The sequence below is a fragment of the Narcine bancroftii genome, chromosome 1 (genome assembly GCF_036971445.1).
Source record: "Narcine bancroftii isolate sNarBan1 chromosome 1, sNarBan1.hap1, whole genome shotgun sequence".
Taxonomy (NCBI): domain Eukaryota; kingdom Metazoa; phylum Chordata; class Chondrichthyes; order Torpediniformes; family Narcinidae; genus Narcine; species Narcine bancroftii.
Genome location: NC_091469.1, coordinates 21,476,417 through 21,496,774, shown reverse-complemented (window position 1 = coordinate 21,496,774; position 20,358 = coordinate 21,476,417). Strand labels below are relative to the sequence as shown.

General features: G+C 40.8%; 1 protein-coding gene across 13 annotated transcripts in view; it reads left to right on the top strand.

The window, feature by feature from the left end:
• The window catches only part of znf462 (zinc finger protein 462), a 151,847-nt gene that overhangs the window by 120,218 nt on the left and 11,271 nt on the right, over positions 1 to 20,358 (top strand). For 10 of the 13 annotated variants that reach the window (XM_069921726.1, XM_069921707.1, XM_069921716.1 and 7 more), the window contains 4 exons: positions 7,980 to 8,098; positions 18,675 to 18,869; positions 19,198 to 19,236; positions 19,768 to 20,029. In XM_069921726.1, coding sequence (XP_069777827.1) covers positions 7,980 to 8,098; positions 18,675 to 18,869; positions 19,198 to 19,236; positions 19,768 to 20,029 — 615 coding nt within the window. Of the gene's footprint in view, positions 1 to 7,979; positions 8,099 to 18,674; positions 18,870 to 19,197; positions 19,237 to 19,767; positions 20,030 to 20,358 lie in introns of those variants that run through there. The other 3 variants (XM_069921740.1, XR_011352383.1, XR_011352386.1) reach the window with 3 other exon arrangements.

The following is a 20,358-nucleotide window of genomic DNA, read 5'->3' as shown; positions in this document are numbered from 1 at the left end:
GTAAATAAGTCCTGTGATTCCTGTACATACGAAACTATAGTAATTTATGATCATACTCCTGTGATGTTTGTCTATTAATATACCAGATTTGCCTGAAGTAACCAGGCAATGGTGATTTAACACTATATTACTATCAGACCCCAAATTTTTTTAAATTTAAGAAAGATCAAATTTTTTTTCCCCCAGTAAAATTTCTACTCCAGGTGTAACTTGTTTAGTAGTTTGGGATGCTTTTAAAACCTTCATTAGAGGTAAAATAATTTATTTTATGGCCAACTTTAAAAAAAAAAGCTAATTCTGAGAAACATGGCTTGGCTAATCAAATTAAATGTATTGATCAACAAAATGCCTTAACTCCGAAACCCAAAGTTTTTAAAAAGAGGGTCAAAATTGAAACTAGAGATGACTTACTTCTTACATATCTTATACAGACTCAACTTGTAAAAAGCAAAACTAAACTTTGTTCATGGAGATGTCAGAAAAACTATTAGCTAGCCAAATTAAAAGTTACCCAGCTAAACAAATGACTTATTACAAGGATCCATAAGTCTGATGGTAAGATTATAAATGATCATGGTGAAATAAATGAGATTTTCACTCAGTTTTACTTTATATAGTTTTGAATCAGTTAATGATCAATCTTGTATGATGCAATTCTTGGATAGATTGAATATTCCCACTCTCTTCAGAGAACAAACTAAAGCCGGAACAGCCTTTCTCTGAAAGTGAGTTGCTGCAGCTATTAACTCTTTGCAGTCCGGCAAAGTTGCCAGGCCAAAAACTTCCCTGTGGAGTTTTATAAAATATTTTCCCACCTCTTTGGCTTGGCTTCGCGGACGAAGATTTATGGAGGGGGTAAAAAGTCCACGTCAGCTGCAGGCTCGTTTGTGGCTGACAAGTCCGATGCGGGACAGGCAGACACGATTGCAGCGGTTGCAAGGGAAAATTGGTGGGTTGGGGTTGGGTGTTGGGTTTTTCCTCCTTTGCCTTTTGTCAGTGAGGTGGGCTCTGCGGTCTTCTTCAAAGGAGGTTGCTGCCCGCCAAACTGTGAGGCGCCAAGATGCACCTATTGATACCTCAATTGGATCTTAATCCTTAGCAAATGGGAAGCTACCAGAAACTTTTTATGAAGCCTCAATTTCTTTAATACTTAAAAAAAGAATAAGGACCCATTAAACTGTTCCTCTTGTGCACCAATTTTCCTTTTAAATGTGGACAGTAAGATACAGGTACACAATCCTTTATCTGGAACACTTGGGGTCAGTGTGTTCCAAATTTCGGATTTTTCTGGATTTCGGAAAGACAGATTTAGCCCACCCGAATTGTGCTGCCGTTTCTCTTCTCCCCTCCCCACCCCCCACCTCGTCTGCCCATCTGGCCCTGCCGGTCTCCCCCTCGCCCGCCCGACTCGCACTCCCATCTCTCTCCGCACTTGCCGGATTTTGGAGCTTTCTGGAATTTAGATGTCTGGGTAAAGGATTGTGTACCTGTATTATGTAAGATTTTAGCCACCAGGCTGGAAACTATTATGCATCTTATTATCTCTGAAGACCAAATTGGGTATATTAAAAGTCGTCATTCTCAATTTAATGTTCACTGTTTGTTAAATATTCTTTACTCCCCTGCAGTTTCATCCTCAATGTATTATTTCTTTAGATGCTGAAAAACCATTTGACAGGGTGGAATGAGAATATCTATTTATTGTGTTAGGAAAATTTAATTTTGTTTCCCAATTTATCAGTTGGATAAAATTGATATATTTATCTCCTGCAGCTTCAGTTTTTTACTAACTCAATTAAATCCAAACCTTTTTACTTGCTTCGTGGAACTAGAAAAGGTTGGCTTTTAAGTCCTTTGCTATTTAACCTGGTGTTACATTCTCCAGCTGTGGCCTTTTGACAATCGGATTAAATTTCTGGAATTACCAGAGCTGGAGGTGTCAATAAAGTATCTCTATGCAGATTACATTTTGCTCTATGTATTGAATCTAGATTGATCGATTCCCTCTATCACTTCTTCAACAATTTGGTCAATTTTCAGGATACATATTAAATTTACAAAAAAATGAGATATTTTTATTGGACTCTTCTAACTCTAGATACCTCTGTTCCTTTTAAAATAGTAAACAATCAATTTAATTATCTGGGTATTGCCATCACTAGGAAATTTAATAACCTGTTTAAGGAAAATTTTCTTACCTATTGAGTTATGTTAAGAAGTCCCCTCTTTTGATGTCCTTAATTGGACGTATTAATATTATTAAGGTGAATATCCTGCCAAAATTTTTATATATTTTTCAAGCTGTACCAGTTTTTGTTCCTAAATCCTTTTTTGATTCTTTGGACTCTCTTATATCTTCCTTTATATGAAATAATAAGCTTCCCTGTTTTTTAAACAAAAAACCTTCCTTCAAAATATTAAGAAAAATGGAGGCTTGGCTTTACCTAATTTTAGATTTTACTACTGGGCAGCTAATATCAGATATGTTATTTTTTAGATTCATTATAAGGTTCTTTCAGGTGCTTCAGGTTGGATTAATTTAGAAATTAAATCTACTAAAAAGTTCTTCCTTATTTCTATTGTACTTGGAGCTCCTTTACCTTTCTTTGCTTCTAGATTATTGAATAATTTTATTGTTAGACACACATTGAGAATTTGGTTTCAATTCAGGAAACATTTTGGATACCATAGATTCTTATTAGTTAGTCCTACCTTCAGTAATTATTTTATTTTGGTTTTTTTATCAATGGTCTAACTTAGACATCCGATCTTTCTTGAACCTTTTTATCCACCATAATCTTTCCTCTTTTGAACAACTATCTGTTAAATTTAATATACCCAGACACCATTTTTTTTTATTATTAACAAGTTAGGAATTTTTTGAACTCATTATCTTTGAAACTTCTCAGGACTTGGAGTTTAATGTTATAGGGAAAATATGTAATTTTCAACCGGGCCGTAAATGGCTGTGGTCTGCCTTGAATGTACTTTTGGTATCTAAGGATAATTCCCTGGATAGAATTAAAAAACTATGGGAACAAGATTTCCAACAAGATTTTATAAGACTACATGGGATTCTATTTTGAGACATATTCATTTATTTCTCTCTGTGCTAGATACTCGCTATTACAGTTTAAAGTAGTTCATCATGCCCACTATTCCAAAAGTCAATTGGCTAAATTCTATCCTAACTTATCTTCAAAATGTGATAAATGTAAAACTGAAGAAGGTTCATTGTATCATATATTTTGGTTATGTCCATCTCAATTATTGGGAAGGTGCATTTCATGCACTATCTTTTAGTTCTTAATATTAATTTGGCTCCATCTCCTTTTATTGCCTTGTTTTGAATATGTGGGCCCAATGACCCAATATTGAATTCTTCACCATCCCATGTAGTAGCTTTTGCTTCCTGATTGCCAGAAGGGCCAAACTAATGAAATAGAAAGATGCTATCCATCTCACTCAGTCTAAATGGCTGTCTGATATGATAGCTTGTTTGTCTTTAGAAAAGATGTTCCACTACTATAATGAATATAAACTTTATTTCTTTATGGGATTATTTCCTTAATTATTTCCCAAATTTGTAAGCTCAACTGATTTTTGATTTTTAATGTCATTTTTTTTTCATTATTAGATAGTAGACTCTGTATTTTGCCAACAGCCTCAGTAGGTAGGGGGTCGAATTTGTAGGTTAGCCACTTTCTTTTTGCATGTACTTTTAAAAAAAAATGTAACATAGGTTTTGTCATTACTGTTACAATTATACAAATGTGATTCTTGTTCTATTCAAGTTTATTTAGCTATGCAACATTTGCTAAATTAAATTAATAAAAATATTTTAAAATATTTCCCCCTGCCCCCCAACCAAGAAAGCCATGTGTGATGCTCCGGATCATGGTGAGGGAGGAGGTGTGGGCATGCATTGCACCTCTTGCAGCCTGTACCTCCAACACTTGAGCCCACACCTCTTCCCTCATCATGGTCCGAGGCCCCAAACAGGCCTTAAAGTGAAGCAACACTTCACTTGTATATCCACAGAACTTATTTACTGCATCTGGTGCTCCCTTTGTGGTCTTCTCTGCATCGAAGAGACCGGTCGCAGATTGGGAGGTCGCTTTGCTCAGCACCTCTACTCTGTCCGTAAACACAGTGACCTCCCAGTGGCCAACCATTTCAATTCTGAGTCACACTCCCAAGCTCACATGTCTGTCCATGGCCTTGTGTACTATCCAACTCAGACCACCCACAGATTGGAGAATTAACACCTCACTTTCCGTCTGGGCATTCTCCAGCCAGATGGCCTTATCGTTGACTTCTCTGCTTTCTGCTAAACGTGCTTGCCTTCTTTCCCCTCATGCTTTCCAGTTCTCCCCTCCCTTCCCCCTACCCACCCACTGATTCCTCTGATTGCTGCTATCCCCTCTCTTCTCCAATACCATCTCCTGCTTTTACCACACCTCTGCCCCCTCCCCCCAACCCCCATCTTTTGTTTGGATGCCTGCCGGCATTCTCTCATGCCTTGATGAAGGGCTCAAGCCGAAACTTCAGTTATGTATCTGTGCCTTTGCTACATAAAGGACACTGTTGGACCTGGTGAGCATCTCCAGCATTTTGTGTTTTTATTACCATAACAGTGATTTCTCCCTTCCTATTTCTGACCTCCACCCACACCGACTCAGTGGACACTCCCTTTGCAGCATCCCCCCTTTCTATAGCTGTGATGCAATCTCTGACCAGTAATGCTACTCTCCCCCCCCCCCCCCCCCCATTACCTCCTATCCTATTCTTTTTAAAACATCTATAGTCCCTGCATCAGTCAATCTTGCCCTTCCACCAGCCAAGTCTGAAACGGCCGTAACTTTATAATTGCACATACTGATCCATAGTCTAAGGTTATCATTATTCCTAATACCCTTAATGTTGAAATAAACATATTTCAAACCCTCTAACTGCCTACATTTATGTTTTTACCCCTGCCTGTCCCTCCTCACAAACTCAGAACACATAGCATCATGCCTTTGACCTTGTGCACTGACATCCTGGTTCCCACCCCCCAGCAAAACTAGTTTAAATCCTCCCCAACAGCTCTAGCACACCTTCCCACCAGGATATTGGTTCCCCTCCAGTTCAAGTGTAGCTTGTCTTTTTTGTACAGGTCTGACCTTCCCCAGAAGAGATCCAGTGATCTACAAATCTGTACCTTTGCCCCCTGCTCCATCTCTTAACCCACGCATTCATCTGCCATAACTTCCTGCTCCTACCCTCACTGGCATGTGGCACAAGCAGCAATCCTGAGATTACCACCCTTGAGGTCCAGTTTTTCAGCTTCTTTCCTAACTCCCTATATTCCCTCCTCAGGACCTCATCACTACTCCTATCTATGTCATTGGTTCTCGGGTGGACCACTTGTTGCTCACCCTTTTACCTGAGAACGCTGTTGATGTGAGACATCCATGACCCTGGCACCGGGGAGGCAACTTTCCATCCAGGAGCCTTGATTTCATTCACAGAACCTCCTATTTGTTTGCCTAACTAACAAATTCCAAATTCCCTATCACCATAGTTCTCCTCTTCCCTTCCCTTCTGAGCTGAAGGGCCAGAAATTCTGTGCCAGGGACCAGACCACCACATCTTGTCCCTATCAGATCATTCCACCGCCCCCCCCCCCCCCCCTCCCCCAACCCAACTGTATCCAAAGCAATATACTTACTGTTGAGGGCTGCTCTTCACTGTCTGCCTGTTCCCCTTTCTTCTCCTAATAGTCACTCAGTGACTATTGGGGGTGACTGTCTCCCTGAAGCTCCTGTCTGTCACTGCCTCTGTCTCCCAAATGATCCGAAGTTCATCCAGCTCCATTTCCTTTCCTTGGTCTCCAAGGAGCTGCAGCTGGATCCACCTCTTGCATGTGCTGTCAATTGTGCTGTCCCAAATTTGCCACATTCTGCATTCTGAGCACTCCACTGTCCCAGCTGCCATTTCCATTATCTATTCTTGATAATACGCAAAGATCTTACCTGGCTTTGGCCTTGCTGGAAACAAGCTCATCCTCAGCATCTGTTCACCAAAGCCTCCTACACTGCACCACACAAACGCGCTGCTCCTCTTGAACTTCCCCTCTTTTTATTTACTACAACTTATCTGTAGCACTCATTCCAACCAATCAACTATTCTGTTCTAACATTTAAACTGTCCTCTGCTCCTTTTTTAAACTCACCTTCACAGTCGCTGAGACCAGCATCTTGCTGGCACTCACCTTCCTTTTTAAGTGTCCTGCAAACAAACTTCAGCTCCCAGCACTCAGCTGTCTCAGCATCTGATGACAATGATCCAGGTTGCAGGACTGAAGGAGAATTGTTCTGTTGGTGTGCCTTCTTTCAGATAAGGCCCAGTTGGTTATCTCAGACAGACTGGAAGGATCCCACAGAAACACAGTGGTGTACCTGGTAAAGCTGTTGCCTCACCATTCTAATGAACCCAAATTCAGTTCTGACCTCCAGGGCCATTTTGAGTTCGTGCGACCTGCCCCCCCTCCCCCCCTGCCCCGTGACTACATGGGATTCTTCCCCTGTTCCAAAGTGTGCCTGCATTGGAAGGTTCATTGGGTCCTGTGGCCTGGTAGAATCTGGAGAGAGTTGATGGGAAAGTGTAGAGAATAAAATAATTTGGGGTCAGATGAACAAAAAGGTGCTGGGTGGGCAGCACAGCTTTATGGGCCGATGAATCTGTTTGTTTCTAAGCTATATCTCTCTGAGACTTTGATTCTAGAAACATTTAAATGAATAGTAGAAGGCCTTGTCAGTGCCTTGGATAATATTTATCCTTTGAGGATGCAATTGTGCTGAAGTGGGTGCTGAAGAGATTCACCAGGATCTTTCTTGGATCAAAGGGTTATAAAAGGAGGTGTTTTCTCTGAAATGGAAGAGGTTAAGGGTTGACTTGCTGAAGGTACATAAAACTTTTGAGAAGCATGGCCAAGAATTGTATTCCCATGGTGGGGTTATCAAAACCGAGACAGCTTAGGTTTATGATGAGAGAAAGAAGGTTTAGACTGGATTAAAGGGGAAAATTTTACCTCAGAAAGTGTTTGATATCTAGAAAACACCGTCAAAGGCAGTTATAATCACCACATTGAAGCATCTGTACAGGTACTGGAACAACCAAAGCACAGGAGGTGAATGACCTAATCTGTAATGTAGATGGATGCTCTTTGAAAAATGAAGATTTTTCCTTTTCCAAGAACTTGTTTCTGTTGTGATTCTACAAACAGCATCTGGATGATGAGATCTTCTCCAATGTTTGAAATCTCCAGCTTAAAAACTCATGTTCCAGACTTTACTTTGTTGTTTGCAGAATCTGGCAAAGATGTAAAAAGAAAAAAAGAGGGGGATTTTGCAGGGCTGCAATTGTATTCAACTTTAAAAAAAAAGCCAGCAAGACTCTGATGGATGAATGGCCTCCTCTTTTGTTCGGTCATTTGTGATTTATTTTAAGTGCCACAGTTAGGTTTCTGAACTTAGCACAAACCTGTACTCTTGTTAGTTTGCACATGGGCTACATGTTTGGAGATCCTGAGGTGGATGATACCTTATGGATAGACGAAAACAACCCCAATTAGAAAAAAGTCCTTTGCAGCCATCTGGTGTGCTGCATGTGATGGGTCTAAGCCTAGCCAGTCTTTCTTCCCAGTCTGGAAGGAGGACTTGGAGCGTGGGATAGAATCTCAGCAGCATACCAAGTGGTCTCACTTCAACTTCCCCCTCACCTCACCACCGCTTCATGTGAGTTTGCTCAATGGATTCATTGTCAATCCTCCATCTTTGCCTCCATCTTTTACACTAAAATCTGAAAACTTGGGGTTGAGAAGTTTTATTTGGTGCCAGACGTAATATTTACCCAAGACATGGGTCTCAATTTGCATTCTTTGGCATTTACTGTTCCGTTAATATTGTACTGAGACCTTTTTTTTAATTTCCTAGCTTGGAACGTCATATGCAAAATCAGCACGGACACCAGAAGCCTTTCCGATGCAAACTTTGCTCATTTAAGACTGCCTTTATAAGTGGACTGAAGAGCCATATTCAGAGAGCTCATGCTGGTAGGCTGGTATCTTAATGGATACAGTATGTTGTTGATTCAGTTCAGTGTGAGATTACTAACTGGTTCAAATTAGCAGTTAACTATTGTTAAAAATTGATTGGCTTTTAAATATGAGAATGACCGTGAATGAGGTGTGTGTGTGTGTGTGTGTGTGTGTGTGTAATACATTGTGCTGCACTGCTGTTTAACCCCACTGAATTCTGTGACATTTGACTGAGAATAGATTATGGAAATACAGAAGATGTAGTTTCCAAATGAGCTTCAACAACAAGCCACTTGAAAGATTAAAGATCAAAGTCAGGAAACCAGCTGCACACCCCAAACCACTCGATGCTTTCAAATTGCAGCAGCTGGCTAACCCTCCTGGGACCTGGGTGTGATTACTGGGTCAAGAGTGAAGGGTACACAACCTGATATATCGCCAACCCGGCAATTTAAGGGGGATCCCACCCCCGCGATGTGCACTCCCTGGCAGTATCAGCTGTTCCCCCCCCAGTGACGTACTGCTGCGAACGGTGGGGGGAGTGGTTGCTGACGTGACAGCAATACACGGCGACAGCACAATGCAGGGTGGGGGATTTTGAGTAAGGAAAACGGCCATTGCTCCCGCATACCCTCATTGAGCCGTCGCCAAAAACTGGAGTGGCACTCGCAGCAGCGGCACATCACACACCCCCCACCCAATTCTGACAGCAACTACTCTCCCCCAATCACGGCACTTCAGCCAGGGGTTTCCCTGTAACACATGCATGCAAGTGCTGATGTCACCAGAGTAACCACATTGACCATTTCCCCTTTCAAACTGCTGGAGCAGGATAAGTTTTACAGGGTTCCCTTGCCACCTCTAAAGTAGGTCAGGGACCTGGTTGGACCCTTCCAAATCGCAGTATAACTGGGTTGCTAACCGTGCAAATTGCCTGGTTAACCCCATGTTACTTGCCAGTTTGAAAGGGCCTACTGAAAGTTTTTTTTTCAATTTTTTTTGCTTGTGACTAATGCACATTTACGGATGAGCAACACACAAAGGTGGATTAATATTTAATTCCATCTCCAGCTGAATCATCCTGTATTAGAGTGTGGTACAGGTTCACCAGGTTAATTCCTGCAATAAGGAGGTTATGCTGTACTGTGCAAGTCAGTACTTGCTGGGAATTTGGAGAATGGGAGGTGATCTCATTGTGATGTTCAAGGTTGTGAGAAGGTTTGAAAGGGTAGATGCTGAGAGGCTGTTTCTGCTTGGTTAGAGTCTAGAAGTAGGGCCACAGCCTTGGTATATTAAAAAAAACAACCAGTTGATTATTTTTATCTAGGAATGTGAATCCTTGGAATGAGATTGCTCAGTTGTCAAGTATAATCAAAACTGAGATCTAAGAAAGATGCGTGGACCATGTTGAGGTGTAAATGAGGAAGAGGGCCCACTTAAATTTCATCTGTTCTTAAGATGTTGTTTTAGTCAGTTGAGTTGTCTATTAAAGCCAGTTGTCCATTTTTATCACCTGTTTCCCCAATTAGTTTGAACATAGCACAGTCACTAATGTACTGGACTTCATAATTTGTTTGCAATTTTCCTTACAAGTTTCACCTTGTAGAAGATGTATATTTTTTTTCCCAATCGGTTTGTTGAGTTATATCGAACATATACATACAAGAGGAGAGTTACATTACGTTCAGGTATTTACAAGTGTATAAGAAAAAGAAAATAGAATTTAACAAATGTATATTAACCAAAAATTTCTTCTCCTCTTGCAAGACCAGAAAAAAGAGAGAATTAAAAAAAAAATTATTACAAAATCCCCTCTAACTAATTTAGAAAAAAAAGACAGAGGGACTGGGCCTGAGAGTAAAGTAAATTTGGTTAAAACCAAATTTACCATAAGGAACTAGGAGAGAATCCAGAACAAAATTATGATTCTTAAACTATATGGAAAAATGGAATAGTCACCAAACTTCTTCAAATTTAAAAGATATATCAAATGTCCGACTCCTAATTTTCTCCAAACTTAAACATGACGTGACAGCAGAGAACCATTGAAGTTCGAGTAGATAATTTATGGTGAGCATTTGGCAGTTATAAATATGTTTAATAAATAATTATATATGTTGTCATCTTTACTGTCTGACCTTTGGGGATTTGTTTTCAGTCATAGATTTTAAATGTCCTACAATTGACTGGCAATTAAGTTACTACAGGTTGAACCTCTTTAATCCAGCAAGGTTGGGACCTGACCATTGCAAGACCACAGAAAATACTGGAAAAGAGAAATTGACTCACTATGTAAACATATCAAAGGTAGAACAAAGATTAAAACATGAAATAATATTGTGGGGCACCATGGTTAGTGTAGCATCTAGCACAATACCTTTACAGCATTCGGGACCGGGGTTCGAGTCCTGCACTGCCTCTAAGGAGTTTGCACTCACAGCAGCAGATTCAAACGTGCCGGACCATGGGAGTGGCTGGACCACAGAGCGCTGGAAAAGAGAGGTGCAACCTGTACAAGTTAAACTCCTTTCCTAAAATTAGTTTGTTTCTCCCAAAAAGAGTCAATTGATGTTGCTGGTCATTAATGCAAAATGTACTATTCACCAGCATTGTTGCATTCCCTGCCTTTGTAATTCACTTCAGATGAATAAATTTTGGATGCAGAGTTCAAAGTTGTGACAGTTCCATATACAATACAACTCTGATTATCTGAAATCGGATTCTCCGAAATCCTCATTTATCCAAAAGTTTTTTTAGAGCCGAACTGACCTCACGGGTTGGGGGAAAAAAATAAATTGACATGAAATTAGAATGACAATTGTCCTCATCAAGTAAGCCCCCTCCGCTCTCTTTCCATTTCTTCCTTACCTTCCCCTATTGATTTTTCCCTCCAATTCTCTCTCTCTCTCAAACTGCGTGCCATTGGCTCCTAGCTGCAAGTGGTCAGAGGAATCCCTTTTCCTGCCGTCATCAAGAAGAGCGGCCTCTGGCTCAGTGGTGTTCCCTCCCTTCCTGACACACCAGATGCCGAACCCTCCCCTTGGCCTACTTCCGTGGTGTGTGTGTGTGTGTGCAGTAGGCCTAGGGAAGGATTTGGAGTCGGGACTCCAGCGTCAGCTCGCTGGTGACCAGGGAGACAGGAGCCCGCCGACTCGCCAATGAGTGTTCCACAGGCCCAGGAAGCCTCCCTGGGGATCAGCAGTACCAGTGGGTTCATGTCAGGGATCGGCAGGGGCAGTTGGAAGGTCTCGGTGATTGGCGGCAGTGTTGCGGCCAGCATTTTTATTGTTGAGAATTAAACATTATTTTAATGCTTAAGAAGCCTTCTCTTGTGGTTTATTGTTGTTTAAACATTGATACAAGTGATTTGCTGTTGCTACTGGGCTAGTTTTAAAAAAATGACCAGTTCACCGAAAAAATGTTTATCCGACATTGGCCCGGTCCCGACCATTTTGGATAATCTTAGAGTTGTAGTATAATATATTTAATGCCACTGGGTAAGATTTCTGTTCCTCGGCAATGATATTTCATTATATCATGACAGTTTTTATTAACACTTAGTTTATGTGGCATGGATACTCATAGAGTACGAAACTGAACAGTTACTGCACGTCTGTTCAAGATGTGTGCTCACAATAAATCTTTGATTTAACAAGGTGGTTGTGTTGTGTCGGTGTCTCTTTTTAGATACTTTTGACAAAAGTTAAAGGCTTGAACTTGATAGCTGGATAGATACATTAAGCATATAGTGGGCAACAGGCTGATCCATCTTTTTCATAAGGACTTTGTTCTGCAGAATTCTATTGTGCACAATAGAACAGACCTTGCACGAGTTCAGCATTCAAAAAGCCTGCTTTCTGCTCTGCCCCGTTGCAGGGCAAATGAGAGATAATCCAGGCTGGGTGATGGTGATGGGTTGAATTGTAGTCAGAATGGGCAAGTTAAAGTCTTGAGGGGATATGGTAGAGGTGAGTCACGATCAGGTGAGATGGTTGTTGTCACCATCAGATTGGAGGAAGGGGGTTTGGTTAGAGGAAGAACAAAGGATTTTATTTAAAGAGTACCTATTGCAAAGAATTCCCAACACTGGACTCCATGGACTGGAACCTTTAAGTAGTGCTAAAGCAAGACTCACGTTAAGAAGACCTACTATATATCCATGAGCATCGTACCTCACTGGGTATCATTATTCTCCATGCAAATAAAATTTCTAGGCTAATTCATGGCTTTTTAAAAAATTTGTTGGTGATTTGAAAAATACTTTTTTGCAACCATTTTGCCTTGATTTGTGTGCAAATGTAACATTGGTTTTCCTGCTTGTATGTGCATGGCCTTGTCACCTGCCTTAGAATATCTCCCTCACTGGCTGTCTTGCTTATTGAATACACCTGCAATGTCAGGAGAAATCTTAAATCTAAATTAAAATGACATTAAGGAAAATGGGTCACCATTGCAATGTTTTTCAGTTGACATTGGCCAATGTTACTGTGTGCATATGAAGAGGACCTATTATATGGATTTATCTCTGCAGTAGAAAAAGTCTGATTGGAAGGGATTTAGGAAAATATTAATTTATATAGTGTTTTTCCCACAGAACATTTTTGTAAGGTTAAATATTAGGAGAGGTAAGGCTGGAAAATCTCAAGATATCAAGAGATGCAGAGCAATTCAGTGAGGGAATTCAAGAGGCTCGGGCTGTAAGCATGCTATCCAATCCTGATTGGTTAGAGGTTGTGACTGATATTCAAGGTCATTCTAGTCAATTATACGATCAGTTTGTGATTTGTTGTGAATAATTGTAAACCTTCCCAGTTTTGTGTATTGAGGGTGATATAAAACAGCTAATTCACTGTTTCAGCACAAGGTTGAAATTCAAGTTAAGTTGGACAGAATATCCCAAGAAAAGCCAGTCAGCAGTGTTCTTGATTGGTGTGAATGTTATTTTTACAGAGTATGGAGCAACGGTGTTTTGAGCTATTTTCATCTTTGCAAGATTGGCGATAGTATAACTAAGCAGCAGAACAGGTCAAAACGCAGGCATTTTTTCAAGTCGAACTTTGGATGAACACCAGAACTTACTGTCTTTTTGGTGTCACTTGTAGCTCAGTTCCAACTCAACTCCTCATTGCATTAAGTGTGTCAAGAAATGTAAATTCATGTCAATTTCCAGCCACAAACTTGGCCAACATTAAAATTTTTATTTACAGCACAGTAGAAGCCGATTCCAGCCATTTGAACCCAATTCCACCCAAATTAACTTAAATCCCTGTACGTTTTGAATTGAAGGGTGGGACGAAAATGGAACACATGGGGAAAATACAGGCATACACGGGGAGAATGTACAAACTCCTTGCAGTGCTGGATTTGAACCCAGTTCATTGGCATTGTAATAGCGTCATGCTAACTGAGCTCCCATTCTCAAACACTACCGTCAAACTGTAGTGGATAGTCAGTTCATTACATTCCTACTCCAGTTTTTGGCCACTTTTCTATCATTGTCACCCAACTAAAATGTTCACACAACATTGTTGAAGTACTCCACCATGAGTATTGCATCCAATCCACTTGAGAGAAATTATTGGATGCTGAAGAAATACACTGGAATGGTTCCAGGAATACTTAAGGCCAACATCGCTATACTCATAATATAAATAAGTATCTGAGTGAGTTCATAATGGAGTAGTTTAGTACAGAACTTGGATATTTGATTTAATTTGAGGTTACAGCTGTGGATAAAATTGATTAGACCATCTCTGATCCTCTATGATGCAAAATGATTCTTGTAGGGGTGTATTATAGACCACCCGGAGGGGACCGAGACCTAGAGGAGCAAATCTGTAGGGAGGTAGTAGATATTTGTGATAAGCACAGGGTTGTAATTATGGGAGATTTTAATTTTCCACATATAGATTGGGAAACACATTCTGTGAAAGGACTGGATGGGTTAGAGTTTGTGAAATGTGTGCAAGATAGTTTTTTACAACAATATGTAGAGGTGCCGACCAGAGAAGGAGCAGTGTTAGATCTACTGTTGGCAAATGGGATGGGTCAAGTGACGGAGGTTAGTGTTGGCGAGCACTTCGGGTCCACTGATCACAATTCCATCAGCTTCAATGTCATTATGGAAAGAGAGAAATCAGGGCCAAGGATTGAGGTTTTTGATTGGGGAAAAGCTAGATTTGAGGAGATGCGAAAGGTCTTGCAGGGTGTGCATTGGGACAATTTGTTTTATGGGCAGGATGTAGTAGAGAGATGGAAGTCTTCTAAAGAACAGATTTTGAGAGTGCAAAAGCTTTATGTTCCTGTTAGGTTAAAAGGAGGGGCAAAAGGTTTGAGAGAGCCGTGGTTTTCAAGGAATATTGGAAACTTGGTTCGAAGAAAAAGGGAGGCGTACATTAGATATAAGAAGCATGGAGTTAAGGAGATGTTTGAAAGATACATTGAATGTAAGAGGAATCTTAAGAGAGGAATTAGGAAAGCTAAAAGAAGGTACGAGAAAACTATGGCAAGCAGGGTGAAAACTAATCCAAAAGAGTTCTACAAATATGTTAATGGTAAGAGGAAAGCTAGAGACAAAATTGGTCCCTTAGAAAATCAGAGTGTGGAGCCTAGAGAAATGGGGGAGATATTGAACAGTTTCTTTTCTTCGGTATTCACTGAGGAGAAGGATATTGGGAAATGTGAGATAAAAAAAGCAAATTGGGTAAATATGGGGAATATAGAGATTACAAAAGGTGTAGTTTTAAGGCTTTTGAAGAATATAAAGGTGGATAAGTCTCCGGGACCGGACGGGATCTTCCCCAGGACATTGAGAGAAGTGAAGGAGGAAATAGCAGAGGCTCTAGCGGTAATTTTCCAAATGTCATTAGATATGGGGATAGTGCTGGAGGATTGGCGCATTGCGCATGTGGTTCCGTTATTTAAAAAGGGTTCAAGGAGGAAGTCTGGCAACTATCGGCCTGTAAGTTTGACGTCTGTGGTAGGTAAATTAATGGAGAAAATTCTTAGAGATAGTACTTATAAACATCTGGATAGACAGGGTCTGATTAGGAGCACTCAACATGGATTTGTGGGAGGAAGGTCATGTTTGACCAATCTGATTGAATTTTTTGAAGCGGTGACTAGGAATGTGGATGAGGGTAGCGCAGTGGATGTTGTCTATATGGACTTCAGTAAGGCCTTCGATAAGGTACCACATGGAAGGTTAGTTAGGAAGGTGCAGTCTTTAGGTATAAATTTTAAGATAGTCAAATGGATTGAACATTGGCTGAAAGGGAGAGGCCAAAGAGTGGTAGTGGATAATTGTCTGTCAGGTTGGAGGCCGGTGACCAGTGGTGTGCCTCAAGGATCTGTATTGGGCCCATTGTTGTTCATTATATACATTAATGATCTAGATGATGGGGTGGTGAATTGAATTAGTAAATATGCAGACGATACTAAGATAGGTGGAATAGTGGATAATGAAGAAGGTTTTCAAGGATTGCAGAGGGATTTGGGCTGCTTAGAAAAGTGGGCTGAAAAATGGCAGATGGAATTTAATGCTGATAAGTGTGAGGTGCTTCATTTTGGTAAGAAGAATCAGAATAGGACATACGTGGTAAATGGGAGAGCATTGAGGAATACAGAAGAGCAGAAAGATTTAGGAGTAACGGTACATCGTTCCCTGAAGGTAGAAACTCACGTGAATAGGGTGTTGAAGAAGGCTTTTAGTATGCTGGCCTTTATCAATCATTGCATGGAATATAGGAGTTGGGAGGTGATGTTGAGATTGTATAAGATGTTGGTGCGGCCTAATTTGGAGTTCTGTGTGCAGTTCTGGTCGCCTAATTATAGGAAGGATATAAACAGAGTGGAGAGAGTGCAGAGAAGGTTTACCAGAATGTTGCCTGGGTTTAAGCATCTGGAGTATGGGGAGAGATTGGACAGATTGGGTCTTTATTCTTTGGAGCGTAGAAGGTTGAGAGGGGATTTGATAGAAGTATTTAAGATTATGAAAGGGATAGACAGAATGGATGTGGATAGACTATTTCCGTTAAGAGGAGGAAAGATTAAAACAAGAGGACATGAGTTAAGAATTAAGGGGCAGAGGTTTAGAGGTAACATGAGGGGGAACTTCTTTACTCAGAGAGTGGTAGCCGTGTGGAATGATCTTCCGGGAGAAATAGTGGCGGCGGAGTCAATTGTATTATTTAAGAAAAGGTTGGACAGGTATATGGATGAGAGGAAGATGGAGGGTTATGGGCATTGTGCAGGGAGGTGGGACTAGAAAGGGGTGTTTGGTTCGGTGCGGACTAGAAGGGCCTAATGGCCTGTTTCCGTGCTGTAATTGTTATGTTATGTTAATTTGAAGTTCCTAGTTTCTCGAGAACCCTAAACTTAATGAATAGGATGTGGTCTTTGTAGTATTTAACATTTCCTGTAGACTTGTTCAACACTAGTGCTGGTCTGAAGGCTTCGGGTTGAGAGAACTTCAACTAGTTAATTAATCAATATATATCAGAGGCATCAAAAAATGTAAAGCAATATCTAAAAAGGTTGATTTGACATTCAGGATACAGTTTTAAAAGGAGATGCAGGAAGAGAGACCTGCTTGAAGTAATTAAAATCCTTGAAGGCTACATCACAGTTCAGCATGGCTGTTTCTTGAGCAGGGAGGAAGCAAAGTAGAGAATTCTCAGTCATAGAGAACACGAGTTTTGGTATCTCTTTTTATTAATCACTGTTCAGTTCACCACCTCAGCTGAAGAGGAATTTTTGAAAGTGATGAATTTGAATGGCATGAAGATTGAGAAGGATTGCGATGATGAGAAGGGGCCAGAGAGATGCTGAGGTTCTTCCTAAAATACGACATATCGATGCTGTTTTGATAAGACCATTCACCCAAGAACTCAGACTTAAAGAACCAGAAATGTTAGTGATGCGCAAAGAGACGTTGCAGAATAATGATTTGGAATGAGTTGTTTTAAATACCAATTGAGGCAGATTTGATAATTCAAAACAGAATTAGATTAAAAGCAGAAATTAAAATTGAACACAGGGCCACAAAATAGGGTAGGAAACTGGAATTAGTTTGAATAACTTGACCAGTAAATGGCTAATTTTGTACTTACACAATTTCTATAGACCAGGGGTTATAACCATTAAAGATGTTAATCAGACTGGAGCCCGCTTCGACAGCATATCAGATTCTCAGGAAATTGATAGGTCTTCAAAAATCAAGGTGATAAGTTACACGTAGAGATGTTTCCACACTAAAACGTGAATAAAGTCCATAGGAGATAGGAGCATTAATAGGCTATTCCACCTGTCAAGTCTGTCCTTTGCACAAGGTGGGCTCTAATAAATCTAGTCGGGAGTCAGACAAAAAGTTCTTTAAGTAGAGAGAGTTAAGAACGTGAAACTCAGACCCACGGAAAGTTGTAAAAGTGAATTGCTTAAATTAATAAAGTTAAGAGGAGTTGATTTTATTTTAAAAAATGGTGGGAGGATCATTTGGAGTGTATACCAGAAGATGCTGGTCTTCCCATTACAGAAAGGATGTGGACACCTTGAAAGGATGTTACTTGGATTGGAGGATACGAGCTGTAAGAAGAGGTTGAACAAACTTGGGTTGTTTTCTCTGGCATGTCAGAAGCTGACCAGAGGACTGATGGAAGTTTACAAAGCAGAGTAGACAGTCAGAACCTTCTAGGGTTTTAAAAAAAAAACATGCGTGTTTGAATTGATTGGAGAAATTAAAGGAGATGTGCAGAGCAAGTTTTTTTTTTACAGTGGCAGATTCCTGGAATGGACAGCCAGGGATGGTGGTGAAACCAGATCCAGTAGTAGCTTTGAAGTGGCTTCTAGATCGACACATGAATATGCAGAGAAAAGATGGATATGCATCATGTGCAAGCAGCAGAGTTTTAACTTAATTTGGGAATCATGTTTGGCACAGACAACATGGGCCAAAGGGTTGTTCCTCTGCTAGTCTCTGTTCTAGAGCCACGCGGACTATTTCTGTGCTGTGAATTTGAAAGAATGCCTTCCATATATTCTGCAAGGCAAAACAGGAGTAGGTCAAAGAGAACATGAGGATATGCGTTAGATGGGGGTGTGCAAGTCCATGCACAAACAAGTTTTTTGGTGAGCGGCCATTATGTAATTGAAAGCAGTACATTGTGCAGTGCAGGCGGAACTGGTGAAGTGTTTCAGGATATGAGATGGGAGTAGAAAATGCCTGCAAGTTGAAACACACATTTAATAAATGTGATGAGTCTTTGCTCACACTCCATTTGAGCAATAGGAATTTCTGCTGCCATGGAAACACTGTTTAATGGAAAAGGTGTTCTGAGTCCTGAAGCCATTCTGTATTGGTGTGTGCTTGCATGTGCATGAGTGTATGACCAGTCAGTATATTCTAAATTCTATTAAACCAATGAGATGATGGTTTCATTATGACATGAAGGCATTTAAAGTGACCCAGGCTGTCTTGTACCAATGGAGAGCCAATTAGGGATTTTTACACACAATTTGCCCACAATTTTTTTTAAAGTCATAATTTGAATGGTTATGGGAACCCTAAAAGAAGCCTTGTGTTGTGTCTTACTAGTGGAGTCCACCTACAGCTGTTCCTACTGCTCTTTTTCCACCCTGATGGTAAAGCAGCTCAAACAACATGCTCTGAAAGTGCACGGCCATGTTGTGGCAGTGTCCAAACATCACACTGACCTTCCAGCAGCCTTCTCTTCTGGTAACAATGCACGGCAGACAGAGTCCCAGGCTGAGGGAGCAGCAGAATCAGATGGTAAGCTGCTCGTGGCTATCTCTGGTGTATCCAAATCTTACTTGGTTATTTTAAATGCCTTCAACCTGTTCATCAGCAGAGGTGTGAGGTCACCAAAATTCCAGTTTATCTAATGGGCCGTCAAACTCTGCAGTTCAAAAAGAGCCTTTCAAAAGTGCACTGCAGGGAAGGGACTGGCCTCGTGAAAGTTGGATGAAACCGTCAGGAAAAGCAATTACTACTGTTGTTCAGGCAATATTTTTAGGTTTTTTTGTTAAGGATTTTTAATAGTAGTTGCTCATTTGGAAATTTTATAAGACCCAGTTGTTACTCTGTGTCCTTATTCCAGACCCCACCTTCTTAAAATTTCCCTCCATCAGAAGCAAAGGTAAGAGATGGTCAACGTTCTGCTGTGCACTTGCTTTTTCTGCAATGTACTGACTGCCACCTACACTCCCACAAAATCTTTATCCTTAATACTAATAATACAGTGAAATCAAATTCCTTCTGTAACCTCAATAAACCAGCTAGATGCACTGCAATGTGCTGGAATTGGTAACCCTTCCCACCAATTGGCTAGCTGTTCCGTTATGAACACTGATTGCTCAGGTTATGGCTGGAATTTCCCTGCACAAGGGAAAATTCTTCCCCTTGATGATTTGATTTGCTTTCCTTGCTCCATCTTGCTTTTCCTGCTGTTTCCATGGGGGTTCCTGATCCTATACTTGCTTTCCCCAGGCTCTATGTTGCATGGGTTTCAAACCGGCCTTTGGTCTATTTATAATTGGGAGAACTGGGGGCTTCTTTGTTACAGCTTGAGCCTTGTGGGGTCTGAAGGGGAAGGGATGGAGGGTGGGAATCAATGCAGAAAAACTGTTGAATTTTATACAGTTTGTGTACACCAACTCTCCACGTGTAGACTCCTCGTACTCTGAACCACCAGATGTCCAACAACAACTTAACCATTACCAAACAGCTGCCATGGCAAGAAACCGCTCCAGCCCCATCCCAGTGCCATCACCAACTGCTTCCTCTGACCAGATGACCAAAGGATACTTCAGCTGTGAATTCTGCCAGTTCAACTCTGAGTACATTCAGAGCATGAGGCGCCACTATCGGGACAGGCATTGCGGCAAGAAACTCTACAAATGTAAGGATTGCCCGTTCTTCACTGGGTTCAGGTAAGATGAAAATTTAGTGGTGTGGGGTGAAAAGTCTGGTGCAGAGTTTGATCTTGCAGTAGGAATAGTGGAAGGACTTGCAGTGCAGAATTGAAAAAGATGATGCCCTTACAAATTCAGGTCAAGTCAAATCTAGTTTCATCTATTGTCATCTGATTGTATAAGTACAACATGACGAAACAGGGTTCTCCGGTCCTCAGTAGCAATACATGCAGTCACACAACCAGACATAAAACAGTTACAGACAGATAATACATATGCAGGACAAGTATTTTATCTATAAAAATAAATATTGCTTTGTCTCGAATGGCCAGTGTGAGCAGTTCCTT